Raw genomic sequence first — 17479 nt, 5'->3', positions numbered from 1 at the left:
TTTTAATTTTAATGATTTTATGTGCAACTAAATTTTTTTATGACTATAAACAAATAAAAAATTGTTGTAACTTATCGTTTTATTCATAATTTTTTTTTTTTGGTGTGTGTGTGTGTGTGTTTTTTTTTTTCAGATTACAATATTAATTCCTTGTGTGTAACTTATCATTTTAATTCCTTGTCATTTTAACCTTGTATGTAAGACCCCATTTCCGAAGTTTGCCTTGAACCCCTATATCTCAAGGCCGGCTTTGATTATACATACACATGATTTAATTACATAAAAATTGTAATTTTAATTTTATTAATATTTATAATTTTAAAATATTTTTCTCTATTGACAACTCATTAATAAAGTGCTAAAATTGTTTACTTTTATTTTCACCGATAAGTGAGGAATCAGATATTAACTAGCGAACGGTCGATGCGTATGTACTTCAGATAACTAATAATAAAAATAAAGAATAAAGAATAAAGAATTTAATATCATAATATATATATTGCTTAAATGATAAGTACGTTCTTAATGAAACTAAAAGTCTCGAGTTCAAAACTTTTTTATGCTGTCTATAATAATTTTTTTATTTTAACATATATAAAGCTGTCACGTGACATGAGGAGAAGAAAGCTTTACTAAACCAATTTAAACCTTCACTTAATAATAAATTATGTAAAGTGATTCGAATTGCATAAAAAATATATTTATATTTATATTTTTATTTAAAAAAAAAATGTATTTTTCTCTATTAATAATTCTTCAAATTGTACAAGACCATGACTGTAAGGAAAATTTTCCATTTAACCAGTATACAAGTATGGAAATTGTATCAGGTTGAGTCATTATATCTCGTGTTGACATTAAAATTACCCTCAAAACTAACATGTTTATTAGTCGTGTGACTCGGGTCAAGTATCCCGACACTAACTCAAACTCACCATGTTTATACATATGTCAATCTGAACCAGACAGAATATTAGTACATTCCATGTGCCATGGTTCACGTAAAAGCTGGAAATCAATGGTGAGTTAATAATTGGAGTTGATCATAAAACTAAACATAAAATCCCCATATTCTTTTCAGTTTTTTTCTTTTTGTTTTTTAAATTTTCTATAGTTTTTATACAGGTTATTTGCTCAATGTGCTCTCAAAACTATTCATTACTAGACAACAATAAGAAATTACCTATTCATCCACAAAAATCATAATACAAACCCTTTCCAAATTTTATTTAATGCAAGCAACAAAGAAACATTATTTCAGCAATTGAGGCGATATACGTTCAATTCAAATTTGAAAAAATACACATATATGATCGGAGGAGAAAAAAAAGGAATTAAATAAATACACATACATGGTTCATGTGTTTTTTTCCATTTCCCAGAGTCCGGTAAAAATAAATAAATAAAACATAAGAACTACAACTAATATGCAAAATTACCCAGTAGAGTATTTTAATCTAGCACACATAAAATCTAGGAGGATCACATACATAAAATATAGGAGGATCACATACAAGGGCACAGCTCAGAAGGCTTCGGTTGATGCACTACTGGTGGGAATCCTCTGGCGTTTCTCCACATGTGATGACGGAAACCAGCCGGCTTTACCTCTGCATTCTCCTTCTGACCATCCCGACGGGCTCACCTGACATTGTTTTACAAAAGTTAAAATTATAATTAAAAAAAAAAAGAGAGAGAGTGTGAAGAAGAAAACCAATTCAATGTCATTATTCAAAGGGAATACTTGATTTTGTATGAAGGCTATATTCAAACTATGGAAAATAGGAATTTGGAAAATGTTTTTAGAAAGCTTATGTTGCCTGTATTTAGCGTGGGTAATTTCAACATATAATTGTCTGGAATTTTGTGAATAACATGAGACTCATGAACTCCAGGAATTATCAAGAGAAACCATACAACAAAAGAATCTTGAAGAAATCGATGCGTTACTATAATAGTAACGAAAGGTGCAAATATGTTATGCTAAGAATTGAGTTTTGAATCATTTTCAAGGAAATGCAAGGGTCCTACAATTTCGCGAGATTCTGCAACACCCAGAAAAAGAATTAAACAATAATTCACGAACTTCAGCCTGAAATTTTCTTTAAAACAAGAATTAGTTGAGAAATGAATTCTACAACAAAATGAATAGGGAAGTGATTTTACTTCAATTTTGTAAATAAAGAAATTCCTTTCTGACAGTCATTAGGCAGCCTAAATGCAGTTAAACAAAGAAAACAGTTTTTTTAAATATTTACATAAAAATAAATAAATAAATAAATAAAGATTGACTGAAGGATATGAGAGAACCTTCCGAACAACAACATAATCTCCAACTGCCAAACTCAGTTCCTTCTCAGATGCAGCATCAAAAGCATGCATTGCCTGCACAATGTGAAAATAAGACTTTAACCAATCATGCTCTAGTAAGTATTTGCCTTACGGTATGTTGGGAAGCCATTTTAAGAAAATTTTAGCTTACGACAGCCACTGCATTAATTTAATTTCAATGGCCTCCTTCCGGAGTCAACAAGTTGATATATAACATACCAGCATGTGTGTAAATAATACCAACACAATCTACCTTTTCAAACTCAAAAGGGCCTTTACACTTTTGCTTAAGAGGAGTTATTCGCTCTTTTAAGGATTTATTTAAACTAAGGATAGCTCATTAATGTTTCATCAAAACATAATTTTTTTGTTTTAAAAAATTCCTTCAATGGCCAGAAAATTGTGAAATTTAGAAGATACCTCAGCCAAGAAGTACTTTGTTTTCTCCAAGCCATTGGCGGATGGAATTACAGGAGGAGCAGACTCTTTCCGTTGTTTCTCCGAGCCCATCTACCACCAAATTACAGGCCATCAAATGAACATAAATTGCTTTAATGTGAAAATATTATTTCCAGGAAAAGTACAGTGCGGACACTCACCTCAGCTTCAACCTCACCAAGAATGACAGCTACTCTCTCATGATATGATTTTTCTCCTTCAACCTTCAAAAGTGTAAACTTTATAGTAAATACACAACTCCATGTAATTATATGCCATAAAATAGAATAATAATTCTACAAGTGCAGAGTCTGAAGCTATGTTACATAGACTCTTCAAAATAAATCAAATACCCAAGTCGGATACCTGACACTTGAACAACGGTGTTGGATAGGGATGTGATACTTTCCATCGGACAATTCTTATATTCATGTATTTAACACTATCACTATAGGTATACATTGTTGTATAATTGCTATAAAATGAGTAAAATGCGTTTTTGACCCTTGATGTTATACATAATGCCATTTTATCTCACATAATAGATTAAAAATATAAAAATGACCCATTTTTATCCTTAAATTTGAGGTTTGATAGGTCCAACCTCTACATACGCGCCCGTACCTGAGTCCATGTAACATAGATCTGAAGACATACCAATGCAACAAGCCTCTGGAATGTCAGCCTTTGTTGCTGTGATTCTACAGCAGCCAATGCAGCTGTTGCTTCCTTACCCAGCACTGCCATATTTGCTTTCAGTTCCTGCATTTTAGATTCCGCTGCGTGCAGCTTTGCCACATTTTCAGGAATGGGAGCTTCCCTTACCCGAGCTTGTCTTCTAGAAACCTCTGCTGCCTGTTTACTTTTATAGACAATTAGAGCTATAAGATTAAATAATCAACAATTTGGCAATCGATAGTCCGAGGTTGAGCAAAAATAATTTAGTGAGGCAAAGGAAGCCAAGCTGTCTGATTACCTGTATCTCTGCTTCTTGTCTCATTCGACTGTAACGTTGAGCAAGATGACGAGCATCCTCCAAAGGAACACCAGCTGACATTGCTCTCAATGGTTCTAAAATCTGGGTATAAAAAAATGTGCAAGTTCATACTTCCATTTATAGGATAGTTACAATTGTTGTTGTCAAATCATAAATTGAATCTTGAATCGTAAGATTCACTTTATTTAGCATAAAATAAAATTTTATATATGTATATACATAAAAATAAAGTGTTTAAAATGAAATAAATTTCAATATAGCTAAATTGCATATATGTACATACATATAAAGCCACATATCAATATAATTAATTGTTTCATGCATGATGCAAACAAAACTATCGCAGTGAATCGTAACAAATCACAAATAAATCGTAGTGAATCATATGGTTCATTCAATTTAAGAATCAACAACACGAATCAAATAGTTTTGGTTGAAACTCATATCAAATCATTTAAATAGAATTGTGAATCTGAAGATTCTAACAACCATGGTTAAACAATTAGATTAATTTTAGATCTGGAGAAAGTAGACCGGTTAGTTGAAATAATTTTGGATTGATGCCTCTCTTTGGGATAACTGCCCTTTCTCCCCAATTTTTATTTCTTGGACCTCTCTCCCCAAAATAGCAAAGCCAAAAATAAAACTTCAATTAAAGTAACCCAAGTTGGCAGTTAGAAAAAAGAACTGTACGTGTACTCGTTAATCCAGCACAACTAAAGTGATGCCCTTCTAATGTCAGATTCTAGGGTAGAAAAAAGGATATGGGAGTTCATAATGAAAGAGCAAATAAAGATTCCAAAATGATGGGCTTGAATATCGAAGAGGAATCACCAAATATGTCCACTCTTATATACAATTAACTGATATATTTCATTTAAGTGATAGTGCAAGAAAAAGAGCAAATCTAGAATTTCACATAGAGCACGTTTATCATGGATTGAAGTTTTAGAATAATTTTAAGTATTCATTTGTACTTATTTTAATTTAGTATGCTACTAGACAATTTTTATGTCAATAGCAGGTTTTAGTAGTTAGGGGCATTATGGGAAGTTCAATAATTGCTAGACATGAGTACAGGTCAAGTAATGCTATTTGAATTTTATTTGAAGTAGTTACCAAATATTCTTAGTTTCTAAATTTTAAGTCATATTCTTTAGGGCGAATTACACTAATAGTTCTTGCAGTTTGGGATTTATGTTACTTTGATCCATAACTTTTCAATTGTGATATATTTGATCCTGAATTTTGAATCTTATTCCAAACAAAGACAATCAAAGATATTTCCTTTGCAAACGGTCCATTTCAAAAGCAAAGTCTTCTTACAACTTATTTTGTGTTTGTTAACTTGTATGTTTTTTGAAATGTAATGACCCTTTTTTTAATGAATAATGTTAAAACTTTCTTGATTATAAAGTACTATTTTGTTTGATTTTTAGAATATATTTTCAGAAAAAATTTCTAAGAAACTAAAAATTAAATTAGTGAAAAAAATAATTAAAAACGCGTCATTTTTATATAATTTTATTTGTTGGGAGGGTAGAAATATATATATATTTTTTGATATTTATTTTCGTTAAATTAGTTTTTATTTTTTCAAAAGTTAAACATGGCAACAATTTTGATTTTATTATTAAACCAATCCATTAAATCAAAAAATCCAAAACTAAAAACATTTCATATATTAAAAATATCGATTACATATTAAAAGCCTAATAACCATCCATTACATGATAGCCATCCAAAAATATCGGTTAGCAACAAATACAACTATCTATTACATGATAACCATCCAAAACTATCAACAAAAACAACCACACATTACATAACCATAATCCAAACACATACTAAAAATTAATTTGGTAAAAAAATAAAATTGTAAAAGATTTATCATTTTCATATAATTTTATCTTTGGTGAGTATAAATAATTTTTAAGCATTCAAAAATAAGTTTTTGACATTTATTTTTGTTAAATTAGTTTATATTTTATCAAATTGATGACTTTTGCCCTTGAAATGGAGCAACGGTGTCTTCAATTGCCCTTATTTCGAACGAGATTCAAAATTCAGGATCAAATGTATCACAATTAAAAAGTTAGGGATCATGACACAAGTCCCAGCTACAAGGACCGTTAGTGTAATTCATCCTATTCTTTATAAAAGTAGGGAAGCCACTAGCCTATAAATATATTTGTAATCTCAATGATTCAAGGAAGAGTCGAAGCACCTCTTTCTCTCTTCTTCTTCTTCTCTTTCTTCTTCTGTGCACACATACCAAAGTTACTATTCTCGGGTTACTATTCACAGCTCTCAAAAGATGCACTTTTTAGGCCCAAAACCCTTCCCTATCACCCCTAAATCAACCCTAATTCCTTCTACCTATTAGACTTCAATTTAACAATTAAAACCTAAATTACTCACTGTTTGGGCCTTTAAATAGAATCTATTTAAAAATCCAGCAAGTTGTCCTACATCATACTAGTGATATGTAACTAACAAGCAGTAATCCCAAAAGAAGCAATAATGATTTGACGATAACTGACCATAGAGATAGCACAAACCTGAGAAAATAGTTGCCTATTCAAGTCTTCTTGCTCCTGCTCCACATTTTTACGAGCATCGCCATATAGAGATGCAGCCTTAGCTAGAATCTTGTCATCAATGTTCTCAATTCCATATTTGAAACAATCCTCAGACAACTTAGTTCCTGATTACCATAGTAGTACTAAAGTTAAGTGCAAATATATAAATGGACCATTACATGACAAAAATGTTTTATATAACATGAATGTTGATAAGCAGCTCCTTTAGTTCATCCAATACAATATCTCCTAAAATAAAGACACTACCAATTCATGTTTTACCTGCTTCAATATGCTTATACCCTATGGCGGTAAATGTTTCTGCTGCTCTAATAATATCTTTCTGAAAATCCTGCACAAATAAGTATGCCAAAGCATTAATAACACAAATGAATCTAACAAGTTATAACACATTTACATTTTACAGTAAAAAGGAAAAACTGAGGTGCTGAAGGCCCTCTATATCACAGAAGATGAGTTGCAGCTTCCACCGTGCCTAAACTCCATTAGTAGAGCTAAATCAATTGTAGTGGAGACAATCACACTGAAGGTTATGGAACAAATGCCTCAAGAACAGAGAAGAATACGGCACAACACTTGTCCTTAGAGGATAAGGCTCATGGAGATCTCTCTCTCTCCCTCTCTTAGAACAATCAAGGCATAAATTTCTTGAAGGGACAATCCCTCAGGTCTAACCATCGATCGACATGACCTCAGAGATCTCACAAATGGATTAATAGAATTCTACTTTAGTCTCACTAAAATAATGAAAAACTATTCTTGTATTTATTTTGACAATTATACTATACTATGTAAAAATTATTACAATTTTAATTTCATAATAGGTTGGATACGTGACCTACAGTATCTGAAAAGTATTCGATATCTCCCAAAATTAACATCACGTATCAAATACGTTTAGAAAGTATTGAATATGTATCTGTGAGTATCCAAGGATTATTGTTATCCAATACGGATACAACACCCTTTTAGAAGAATCGGTGCTTCATATAAACGTTCAAAAATTCTTATTTGACTTGGTAACTTGTGATGTGGCATCTATAGCTTAGTTAGATAAGGCATATAGCATGGCTAGATAAGGTTGCAAGAGTATTCAAAAAAACATGCCTAGAACCACTAGATTATGGTTTGAACTTTTTTGAAAACTAGTAGAGCCTATTGGCCCATATCAGTGAAACAAAGTTGCAAGAAGCATTCCACTTTATAAAAAATTAATCTTTGCTTTATAGTCCCACATCCAAAAAACAATGATGCAAGAGACATCCATGCCCCTATAAAAGCTCTTTTGGTGTTGAATAATTTTTTCATAGTTTTTCTTTAAGACATTACATTCTGCATATAGGAATATTCTATTCTATCTTGATTCCTACTAAACACTTGGGAGTTGTTGCCCATTAATGGGAAGGGGGCCATGTAAGAAAAATGATCTTAAATGTTACTAATACGACATGAAGTCTACATACATAAAGAGTTCTCTTCAAAGTGTGGAAGTGGGGGCCTTAGTCTACACATAGGTTTGTCTCTGGATATTATAACTACGAGGACCTTTACACCAAGTGAAACTTTTTTGTTTCGTAGCCTTCATAACCTTCTATGTTGTTCATATTTCACAAAACTGATCAATTAAAAATCAAAAGATCTCTCATCTATACAATCCTCCAAATTAGAGTTGCATTACATATTAAGAAATATTAGTTGTATTAAGAAGCACGGATACGGACACAAACAAGAGACACAACATGGACATGCAAACACGACAATTTTCAAAAAATGCAAGACACGACACATGGGGGGGGGGTGCAAAATATATAATCTTATATATTCATTACATCACATATAAATATGAATATTTTATTTGAAGATAATTATAAAATAAAATAAAACATAATACTAATTTCTAAAGTAGTTTAAAGCAAGAGGCATTAATAGGTATAAATCTACACGTTGTCCTTTTACCATGAAGGGGTGTGTAAGTTCATCCTACCCTTATAAATAATCCTTAATTGTGGTGGTGGCAATTCTCATTACAAAATGATCAATTGTTATAATTGTTTGTGTCATTATCCAAGCAAAGAAAATTGCCTAGAACGGAGAACGACAGTGCTATATTATCTCCTACAGGACAATCTCGAGTGGTAAGAAATCCCCCCAAAAAAAAACATCATGTGCTAAGAAATCTCAGTCTCTGCAATCAGCACCAATTCCAGGTCATGAAGGGACCTACCTATAGTTAATTGGAACTCCAACTAATATGCATCATTTCTATATGTGATACTTTATTTCCATTCCTTCCAGTTACATAACCAAACCCTTGACAAAAACTCAACACTTCCATTCCTTTCCACTCCCCTACTTCATATGAAGCTCTCATGATTTTGTAAGAGCAATCCCATTCCAAAGGTAAAACAAAGGAAGAGAAGCCATCCATGCTTGAAAAGGATAAAACTACATTCATGAGGATCACTTGACTTGACCACTTGATTTAACTCTCTGCTTACAAAAGTAAAAGTTTCGCCCATGTTGAGAACCAAGCCAAAATGGTTTGAAAATTGGAGTAGGAATATAAAAAAGGGGCTACTCATAATGCCTAGGATTTTTAGGCAATCAAAACTTAGAGGGAATGCAATCACACGTCAGTAAACACCAGAAAATCTCTTAAGTCTTTTTTCATTTTTTATCAAGATTTGTTACTGCATCATTTATATAGATTATTTACACTAGAATCAAACATGTGAAAAAAAAATAAACTTTGCAGAAAATTCAAGCTAAGACTTGGACCAAAAAAAAAAACACCAACTGACTAAACAAAACAGTAGCACTAGATTCAACCAATCTCACAATAATAGTTGAACATTTATCCATACGACAAAAACTCCTCGGAAATAATCAACCCAAGTCAAGTATGTTCTATCATGAGTCAGACAACAAGACTTCATTAAAAGGTACAAATATGGAGCAATAAGGGTAATCAATCTCCTAGATGGTCCCACTTTGAAAATGAAACCAGTTTTTCACATTTATCTCTTTTTTCTTGGGACTACATTAGCTTGGCAGCCATGGCAACACATTTCTAGTGAATATTCCTTGCAACATAAACAAGGAAGCATTCATAAGTATATTACTTCAGAGGTTTTGCTCCATGCAACTTACATAAGCATTAATTACCATGCCTAGTTAAGAGTAAAAAATTGCCACATTCCCATATATAAAGTGATTTGCTCATTCAGTTAGAAACAAAGAAATTATATAAGTTTTGGCACCATAAACTAGTAACTAAATCATATTAATTTGTATTGAAGCCTAAATAGTTAGAAGCTGTTGAAACATCTTACCCTTCCTGCACGAGTAGACCTGTACAGTTTCTCTAATTGGTGATGTCTTTGCATCTCAACCTCATCGATGACCATTACCTCAGAACTTTCATAACCAGTCCCACTAAACTGCTTTATTACAGCCTGAAATACAAACATATGCATCACCAATTTACATATAATAATCATCTAAAAAAGGTGAAAAGAGAACTATTGATTAATAGCCACAGATTTGATGCATTGGTTTCAAAGACCCACTAAAAAATATAGTTGTATAATTGCCTTTTAACCAACAGGTAACTAATCACACATCTATCTCCGTCCATCTGTCCTTCTCTCCCTTGTTTTTTGATATGATCTTGCTCTCCCACATGTGTTCTTACTAGAATGGTCCCTACCCATGTAACAACTACTTAATAAGATTTGAGCTACTTCCAAACTATTTTACCAAGTTTCATGTCAATAAAACTTTCGGATTTTCTTGATGAAACTGATCTTGCATAGAAGAAAGAAACATTCTGACCTTTTAGTGGAACTCTACGACTATATCACTGTTACAATTGATGTATTATTGATTGATGTATTTTGATATATTACAATGATTCCTATATATAGAAGAGAGGATGTGGGAAGAGAATAGGTGAGTGTGTATGGTCGTGTCAGATCATTGGTGAAGACACTGGATGGTGGTGTCATAACGTTGTAGAGGACACTTTATGGGGGTGTCATAACGTTGTAGAGGACACTGTATGGTGGTGTCATACCGATGTAGAAGACAGTTTATGGGGTCATGTCGGACCGTTGTAGCAGACAATGTTGTGACAGTTGTTGTGACAGTTTACAGAGTCTTGTCGGACCCATAAAGGAGCTAACCGGAATCAATGTCGGGACAGTTTACAGAGTCTTGTCGGACCCATGAAGGAGCTAACCGGAATCAATGTCGGGACAGTTTACAGAGTCTTGTCGGACCCATGAAGGAGCTAACCGGAATCAATGTCGGGACCCATAAAGGAGCTAACCGGAATCAATGTCGGGACAGTTTACAGAGTCTTGTCGGACCCATGAAGGAGCTAACCGGAATCAATGTCGGGACAGTTTACAGAGTCTTGTCGGACCCATAAAAAAGTCGCACCCTCAAAAGGTGTGCCCAATCTGTCAAAAAAGGCGTGCCATCAAAAGGCGTGCCCAATTCATAAAAAGGCGTGCCATCAAAAGACGGGCCATCAAAAGGCGCGCCCATGTTGTTGTCGAGCGCCGAGCGGCGCATGATGCGCGTGTCTGCCTCTTCGTCAGGGTCTTTATAAACTGAGGTGGAGGCTGTGCTTGAGACAGAAGCGAAGACAAAAAAACTTTGTGAAAAAACTTCTGAAAAAACTCTTCATTTTCTGAGAGAGATATTCGTTTTCTGAGAGACTGTCTCTAAGAGCTGCAAATCTTGAAACACTCTGTAACACTCGGTTGCCCAAAAAATGGCCTCTTCGTCCCGTAGTCTGCTCACTCTCTTTCCAGACCTCAACGAGTCCACAAGAGAAATAACTGGTGCGGTGGCCCCTGAACCTCAACCAAGCGCCCCAGGGTTTGCTCCGTTGAACTTTCCGATGCGGTCTGTGGAGCAAAAAATGGCAGGGCAAACAGATATTGAAGCCAATCAATATACACTGAAGTCATGTGTGGAGACCATGACTGCGGTCACAAACTTGTCGCACCGGCTGCAGAGTAGGACAAATGAGGTGCAACATTTAAACGCCCAACTGGCTCTGCTCCAAAACATGTATAAGGATGCGCGAGCAGAGATAAGTGTGTTAAAGGCGGAAAACAAGGAGCTGAAGCGGAAGGCCACTGTGACATTCCGATTTGGAGGTCCGCCATATGCTGCAGTGGAGGAGCAGGGAGGAGGCAACGTGCTTGGTGGTCTAGGAAACACGGAGGCAACACCATCAAGGGCCGGCCAGGACGGAGGCAAGAAGAAGAGACCGGCGGCCGAGTAGAGAAGAAAAATCCCGCCTGTGGATGTGGTTTTTGTTTTGTTGTGTTTTTCTCTTTTTTTTTTTTTTTTTTTTTTGTGATGTAAAAGTGTGATCGGGGTTGATCCCGTGATATGAATAAAATGACAAGAGTGTGAAAAGTTGTTGGTGGTATTTTGTGGTGTTGTTTTGTTTAATAAGAAAAATAAAATAAAAGAAAACAATGGATAAAGAAAATAGAGAAAAATAATTGTGGATAGGTGATAAGAAAAACAAAATAGTTGTTTTTTTTTTTTTTTTGGTGGAATATAAAAAAATAATAATAATAAGAGAATGGAAAAACGGGGGATGCTCACTAACCAGAAGAGGGAAAATATATTATAATAAAAAATATATATATATATATATATATTAAAATAAAAGAAAAGGGTGAAAGAACGTGGGTGGAATAAATTAAGAGAAAGGAGAGATATGATTAAAGTGGGTTTGAAAGTGGGAAAAGATGAGAGAGAGGGACGTCCCGCATGTGTGTGTATGGGGCAGTGTGTGGAGTGTGTGCCCATGTGAAGGCCAAGCTTTTCAGTCGGCTGTTTGCAAAGAAAGAGATGCGCATATTGATGGTGGGTCTTGATGCAGCTGGTAAGACTACCATTCTTTACAAGTTGGGAGAGATAGTCACCACAATTCCTACCATTGGATTTAACGTGGAGACTGTGGAGTACAAGAACATTAGCTTTACTGTTTGGGATGTTGGTGGCCAGGACAAGATCCGACCTTTGTGGAAACATTACTTCCAAAACACACAGGGACTTATCTTTGTGGTTGATAGCAATGACCGAAAGCGTGTGGTTGAAGCAAGAGATGAATTGCACATAATGCTAAATGAGGATGAATTGAGGGATGCTGTGCTGTTGGTATTTGCAAACAAGCAAGATCTTCCAAATGCAATGAATGCTGCTGAGATGGTTTTACAAGATTAGTGGCCTGATTGCTATTGTTGCTGAGTTTAGGGTTATCAAGGAGAGGCATTAAAGAAGTCGATGCTGAGAGAGAAGGAGATGGCATCTGGATGGTTGGTGCGAAGGTGGGATCACTGAAGATTACTGCACGGCTGTCTCTGTCTGTCTGTTGATGGAGGCGATGCGGTCATGGCTTCTACTCGATGCCACCGGCGGAGCCAAAAACAGATCTGGAAAACGCGAGATGCATGCGATAAGGAGAGACGACCTCGTCGGCGGAGCCAACTCAGATTTGTCAGAGAGGGAGAGAGAAGACTTCTTCACTCCTCCGGTGGCCGGCGCCGACTTCCAGCCGGCCTTGGTGGTGGCAAATTGCTTCCTCGGACCTAGCCTCCGATGGACTTGTGGGCTATTTGCTTTGACGTCAGAGACCGATCACAATCCAACATGACCGAACCAGAACAACCCGACGTCCGAACAGGTAGAGCAGGCTCCAGTGGCCGTGACTTCTGGAACTTCGGCAGTGGTGGTGGTAAGGAAGGAGAAGAGTGAAGGTATGTGTAGAAAATTTTAGCGGACTAGGTTGAGGTCCGGCGGGCGGCCAAGGCGAGGTTGCCGCCCGCCGGTGAAGTGAAAAATACTAAGTTCTTAACCTTGCTCTGATACCATGTTACAATTGATGTATTATTGATTGATGTATTTTGATATATTACAATGATTCCTATATATAGAAGAGAGGATGTGGGAAGAGAATAGGTGAGTGTGTAGTAGGTGAGGAGTAGGTGGAGAGTAGGTGAAGTAGGTGAGTGTGTAGTAGGTGGTAGTGGTAGGTGTGTAGTAGGTGAATTTTAACAATCACATAGTTGGAACATTCTCCATTAGAATCAATACAAATAATGATAATTTGGTGCCAAGATTGCTTAGAATAACTACTTTTCAAAAGGCAAATCTACTCCCTTTTGATTCATAAACTATACTAATTCAAAATTTCATTTTATTTTCGTCAACTAATGTTTCAATTCTAAAAAATAAAATAAAAACAAGATGCACACACCACACTCCACAGACGGACCCATGGCGATGGCCCCCTGCCTTCAGCATGGTTTCACTGTGCATGGTACTTAAACTAACATTCATTTCCCATATATGCACACATTAATCCCCTCACCCTCTGGTTGGTAATACCATTTCCTTCTCTTATTTATTTGTCTACCTCTTCACTAGCCCTCTCTTCCTTTTCTTTCTATTTTACTCTTCTTTTCTTTTTCTCTGCTCATTTGTTGGTTCTCATTTTCACATATCATAATAGTCCTCAAATTTGCATTTTCCCCTCAAATCCCCCATAATTGATACTTCCATTTGTTTTGCTTATACCAAAGCATCAATTTTCCATGGATTTAGTAATTCATATATGTTTGTACCAAACTTTTTTAACTCTGCACCACCCAATAATTTACATCAATTGATGACAATTTTTTTATCCACATTTTGACCCCCAAAGATAAAACCCTGATTCACCCTCTACACAAATCACAGATTTTACCAGTATAGATATTCAACGAGATTTATGGAGAGTAATATCGAGCCTCATGTTTGGTTGCCAGGAAAATCTATCTATCCAAAGAAAACAACAAGCAGCCGTAACCCAAATAGTGAAACACCAATTTGAGTCCAAATTTCAACTTATTTTTCTTTTCCCGCATTTTATCGGGAACCAAACAGAAACAAAAAAAAAAACAAAAAAACAAAAAAACGATTATTACCTGTTGTTGTTTGGCGACTTGTTCTTTGAGCTTGCTCGCTTGCCTCCTCAAAGCGTCCATTAGAGCGTTTTGATTCAACGAGTTTTCGATTACAACAACGATGGTGTGATGTTCCGGACTTCGATTCAACGAAGTTGTCAGATCTGACAACTATGAAAAACCAGAAGAAGCTATTGCTTATCAGCTCAGCTGTATCTTCAATGGCCACTCTGTTCGTCAATCGTCTCTCTCTATCTCTTCGCCATTTTTCTTTTCATAAATTATTTTAGTGAAATTGCAAGTATACCCCTATGGATAGCCAAAATTAGGTTCTCTCTCCTTGCCAATATTTTTTTTAAAAAAATAAGTTAACAGTAGCTTCTTTTTTTCTTTTTTCTTTTTTGTCTTTTTTTAAAAAAACATTCAAAAAAATATAGAGGCGATTTAACTCAAAAAAATCAAAAAAATGGGATGTGTTTGGTTTGGTTTGGTTTCGGAAGATAAATTTTTAAAAAATAATTAAGAGAGAAAGTTTAGAATTTTTTTTAATTTGTTTGGTTGTATATTTTAGAAATAGTTTTGGAGTATGTAAGTTTGAGATGATTTAATATTTTGTTATAATTGAGTAGCTATCTATGAGAGAAAAAGTTATTGAGAAGAAGAAAGGATATAGAAAAAATGATTGATTGATGTGTAGGTGAGAGAAAATGATTTTTAAATTTTTTTTAAAAAAAATTTCTAACCAAACAAAATTTTGAAATTTTTTACAAAAATTATGTTTTGAAAATTAAACCAAACAAGGCCCTAATTTTTAATCATGTTGCCAAAATAGGCCAAAAATGATGACATATGTTGAAATATTGTGTAAATTACACCCTTTGTCAGTTGAAACCAAATTTTACTTTTGTTCTAGTAATTTTGATTTTAACAATGTTTGAGTTTCCTTTTTTGGATCCTTATAACTTCTTTTAAATCTCAAACATTGATGGTGTGGGTCCCACACATATATGAATGAGTCCTACATATACATAAATGAGTCCTACATATACATCAATAGTTGAAATCTAAAGGAGTTATGGGGTCAAAAAAAAAAAAAAAGGGGTCTCAAAGCATTTTTCTTTTAATTTAAACCCTACATTTTAATTTTGTTTTGATATGATTTCTCAATCATTTATCGTTAAAATTTTAAATAGAAAAGATAAGGTGCAAAATTAAAAGAACAACATGAAATTTAAAATCACATATATAATGCATAAATTACATTAATAATTCTTATATTTATTTTAAATTTCACTTTAATTCTTCTATTTTACACGTGTTATTTTTCGGTACTAGATAGGCATCAATACCCATATATGGTCTTACAATTTTGCAAAGACGTTTTTTTAAAAAAAAATTTCGATACTAGATAGGCATCAATACCCGTATATGGTCTTACAATTTTGCAAAGACATTTTTTTTTAAATTTTTTTTGGTAAATTATCACCTAAGCCACTTCTTCTTCTGAAGTTAGAGCATTCCTAACAGTTTACTTAAATTTTATCTTAAAATATTATTAAAAAATTTATTTCCTATTTTAAGGATCATTTTTTCATTTATTTCTCTCAACAAACTCCCGATTCTTTTTTTAAAACATCATTAAAATATTCATTCTTTATTCTTTCACTTTTTCATCTTCTTCTTGGCTTTCTATTTCCATTTTTCTTCTGAGAAGTGAAAAACATAGGCATTTATGGAACTTACCAAATAAGTGCCGGATGATAATGGATGGATCAATCATAATAATAATATTAATTGTTCTCTACTTCATTTGGATGGAATTATGAAGTCTTTGACAAATTAATATATATATATATATATACTCAGTTCTCTCTCTCTCTTCCTACTTGTATATATTTATACAATACGTATGTAAGCTTTGAGAATGGATAGAGCAAAGCAGTTCCTTTATCCCTACTTGCATATATTTATACAATACGTATATAAGCTTTGAGAATGGATAGAGCAAAGCAGTTCCTTTATCCCTACTTGCATATATTTATACAATACGTATATAAGCTTTGAGAATGGATAGAGCAAAGCAGTGACTAAGGGGGCGGTCAGCCAATCAATCGGCCGGACGTTTCGGAGGTCGACTAGTTAGACATCCGGGTGGATAACTGGCGAAGCAAGTTTTGGCCAGATCAGTCATATGGGGCATCTGGGTGGACGATCACTGTCAGATATGAGGGAGCTACAGTGACTCTCTACAAATAGGGAGTCACGGTAGCAAATATTAATTTAGGGTGATGTATAAGAGAGCTAATGTGGTGGTATAAGGGAGTTTGGCCAAGTTTGGAAAGACTAAATAAGTGCACTTTTTGACTTTTCTTGTATTATGTGTAGAAAAAGTAGAGAGGAGATGTTGATTTATGTGATCCAAAAAAGATAAAAAGATGAAATAAGTGCACTTTTTTAATTTAGCCAAACTTAACTTAAGTAAAGATATGATTTAAGGGTTCTGCTAGGATGTTCTTATGAGATTATTTTATTGAATTTCTTAGAGAGAGTTGTCTTGTGCCATTAGGTATTCTATACCTATCCACCTATGTCAATTCCAGGTATAAGCATCTTTTAGGGGTTGCTTGACACTGATTAATATAGCTATTTTTTTTAGTTTGAAACTTTTTAAGCCTGACTTTTTTTAGTCTCGTTTGGTTTTTATTTTGGAATTTTTTTAATTTTTATTAGAGAGAAAATGTAATGATTATGGATAAAAAGTAATACTTTATCTTATTAACTCATAGAGATTATTTTGTCTTTTTGCACCTTTTTAATCTCAAAATCTTAGCCAAAAGAGCACTCAGTTGAAGGCTGTTTCAAATGTTTTTTCTAAGAGCATGCAATGTTATTTTAGCGTCATAGCGCCTAATAGTCAAATATTAGATCCAGGCATTTTCTTTATCCTTTTAACCAAAACAATTCAAGGTCACATAAGACCATTACAAAAAAAAAAAAAAAACAAAGACAAAACTACCACCATTGGGTTCGTTTGCTCAGTGAGTTAGTTTTTTAATTTTTTTAGTTTGGCACTAAAAACCTTCATTTAAAAAGGATTTTTTTAACTTTTTGTCAGAAAAAGAATGTAATAATTA

At 34.1% G+C, this 17479-nt stretch overlaps 1 protein-coding gene across 1 annotated transcript; it reads right to left on the bottom strand.

Moving 5' to 3' along the window:
- Window positions 1–1203: 1203 nt before the first annotated feature.
- LOC114321611 (SH3 domain-containing protein 3) lies at window positions 1204–14672 on the bottom strand. The gene is made up of 10 exons (XM_028268788.2): window positions 14367–14672; window positions 9702–9824; window positions 6631–6700; window positions 6328–6473; window positions 3746–3847; window positions 3427–3624; window positions 2931–2993; window positions 2752–2841; window positions 2311–2385; window positions 1204–1645 (listed from the first exon to the last, which is right to left on the bottom strand). Exons 1-10 carry the CDS (start codon window positions 14424–14426, stop codon window positions 1526–1528), a joined length of 1047 nt encoding a protein of 348 aa, XP_028124589.1. The 5' UTR covers window positions 14427–14672; the 3' UTR covers window positions 1204–1525.
- Between the last annotated feature and the right edge of the window lie 2807 nt (window positions 14673–17479).

Source organism: Camellia sinensis, chromosome 9 (genome assembly GCF_055761805.1).
Source record: "Camellia sinensis isolate YWXY chromosome 9, ASM5576180v1, whole genome shotgun sequence".
Classification (NCBI taxonomy): domain Eukaryota; kingdom Viridiplantae; phylum Streptophyta; class Magnoliopsida; order Ericales; family Theaceae; genus Camellia; species Camellia sinensis.
This window is presented reverse-complemented; position numbering and strand designations above follow the sequence as displayed.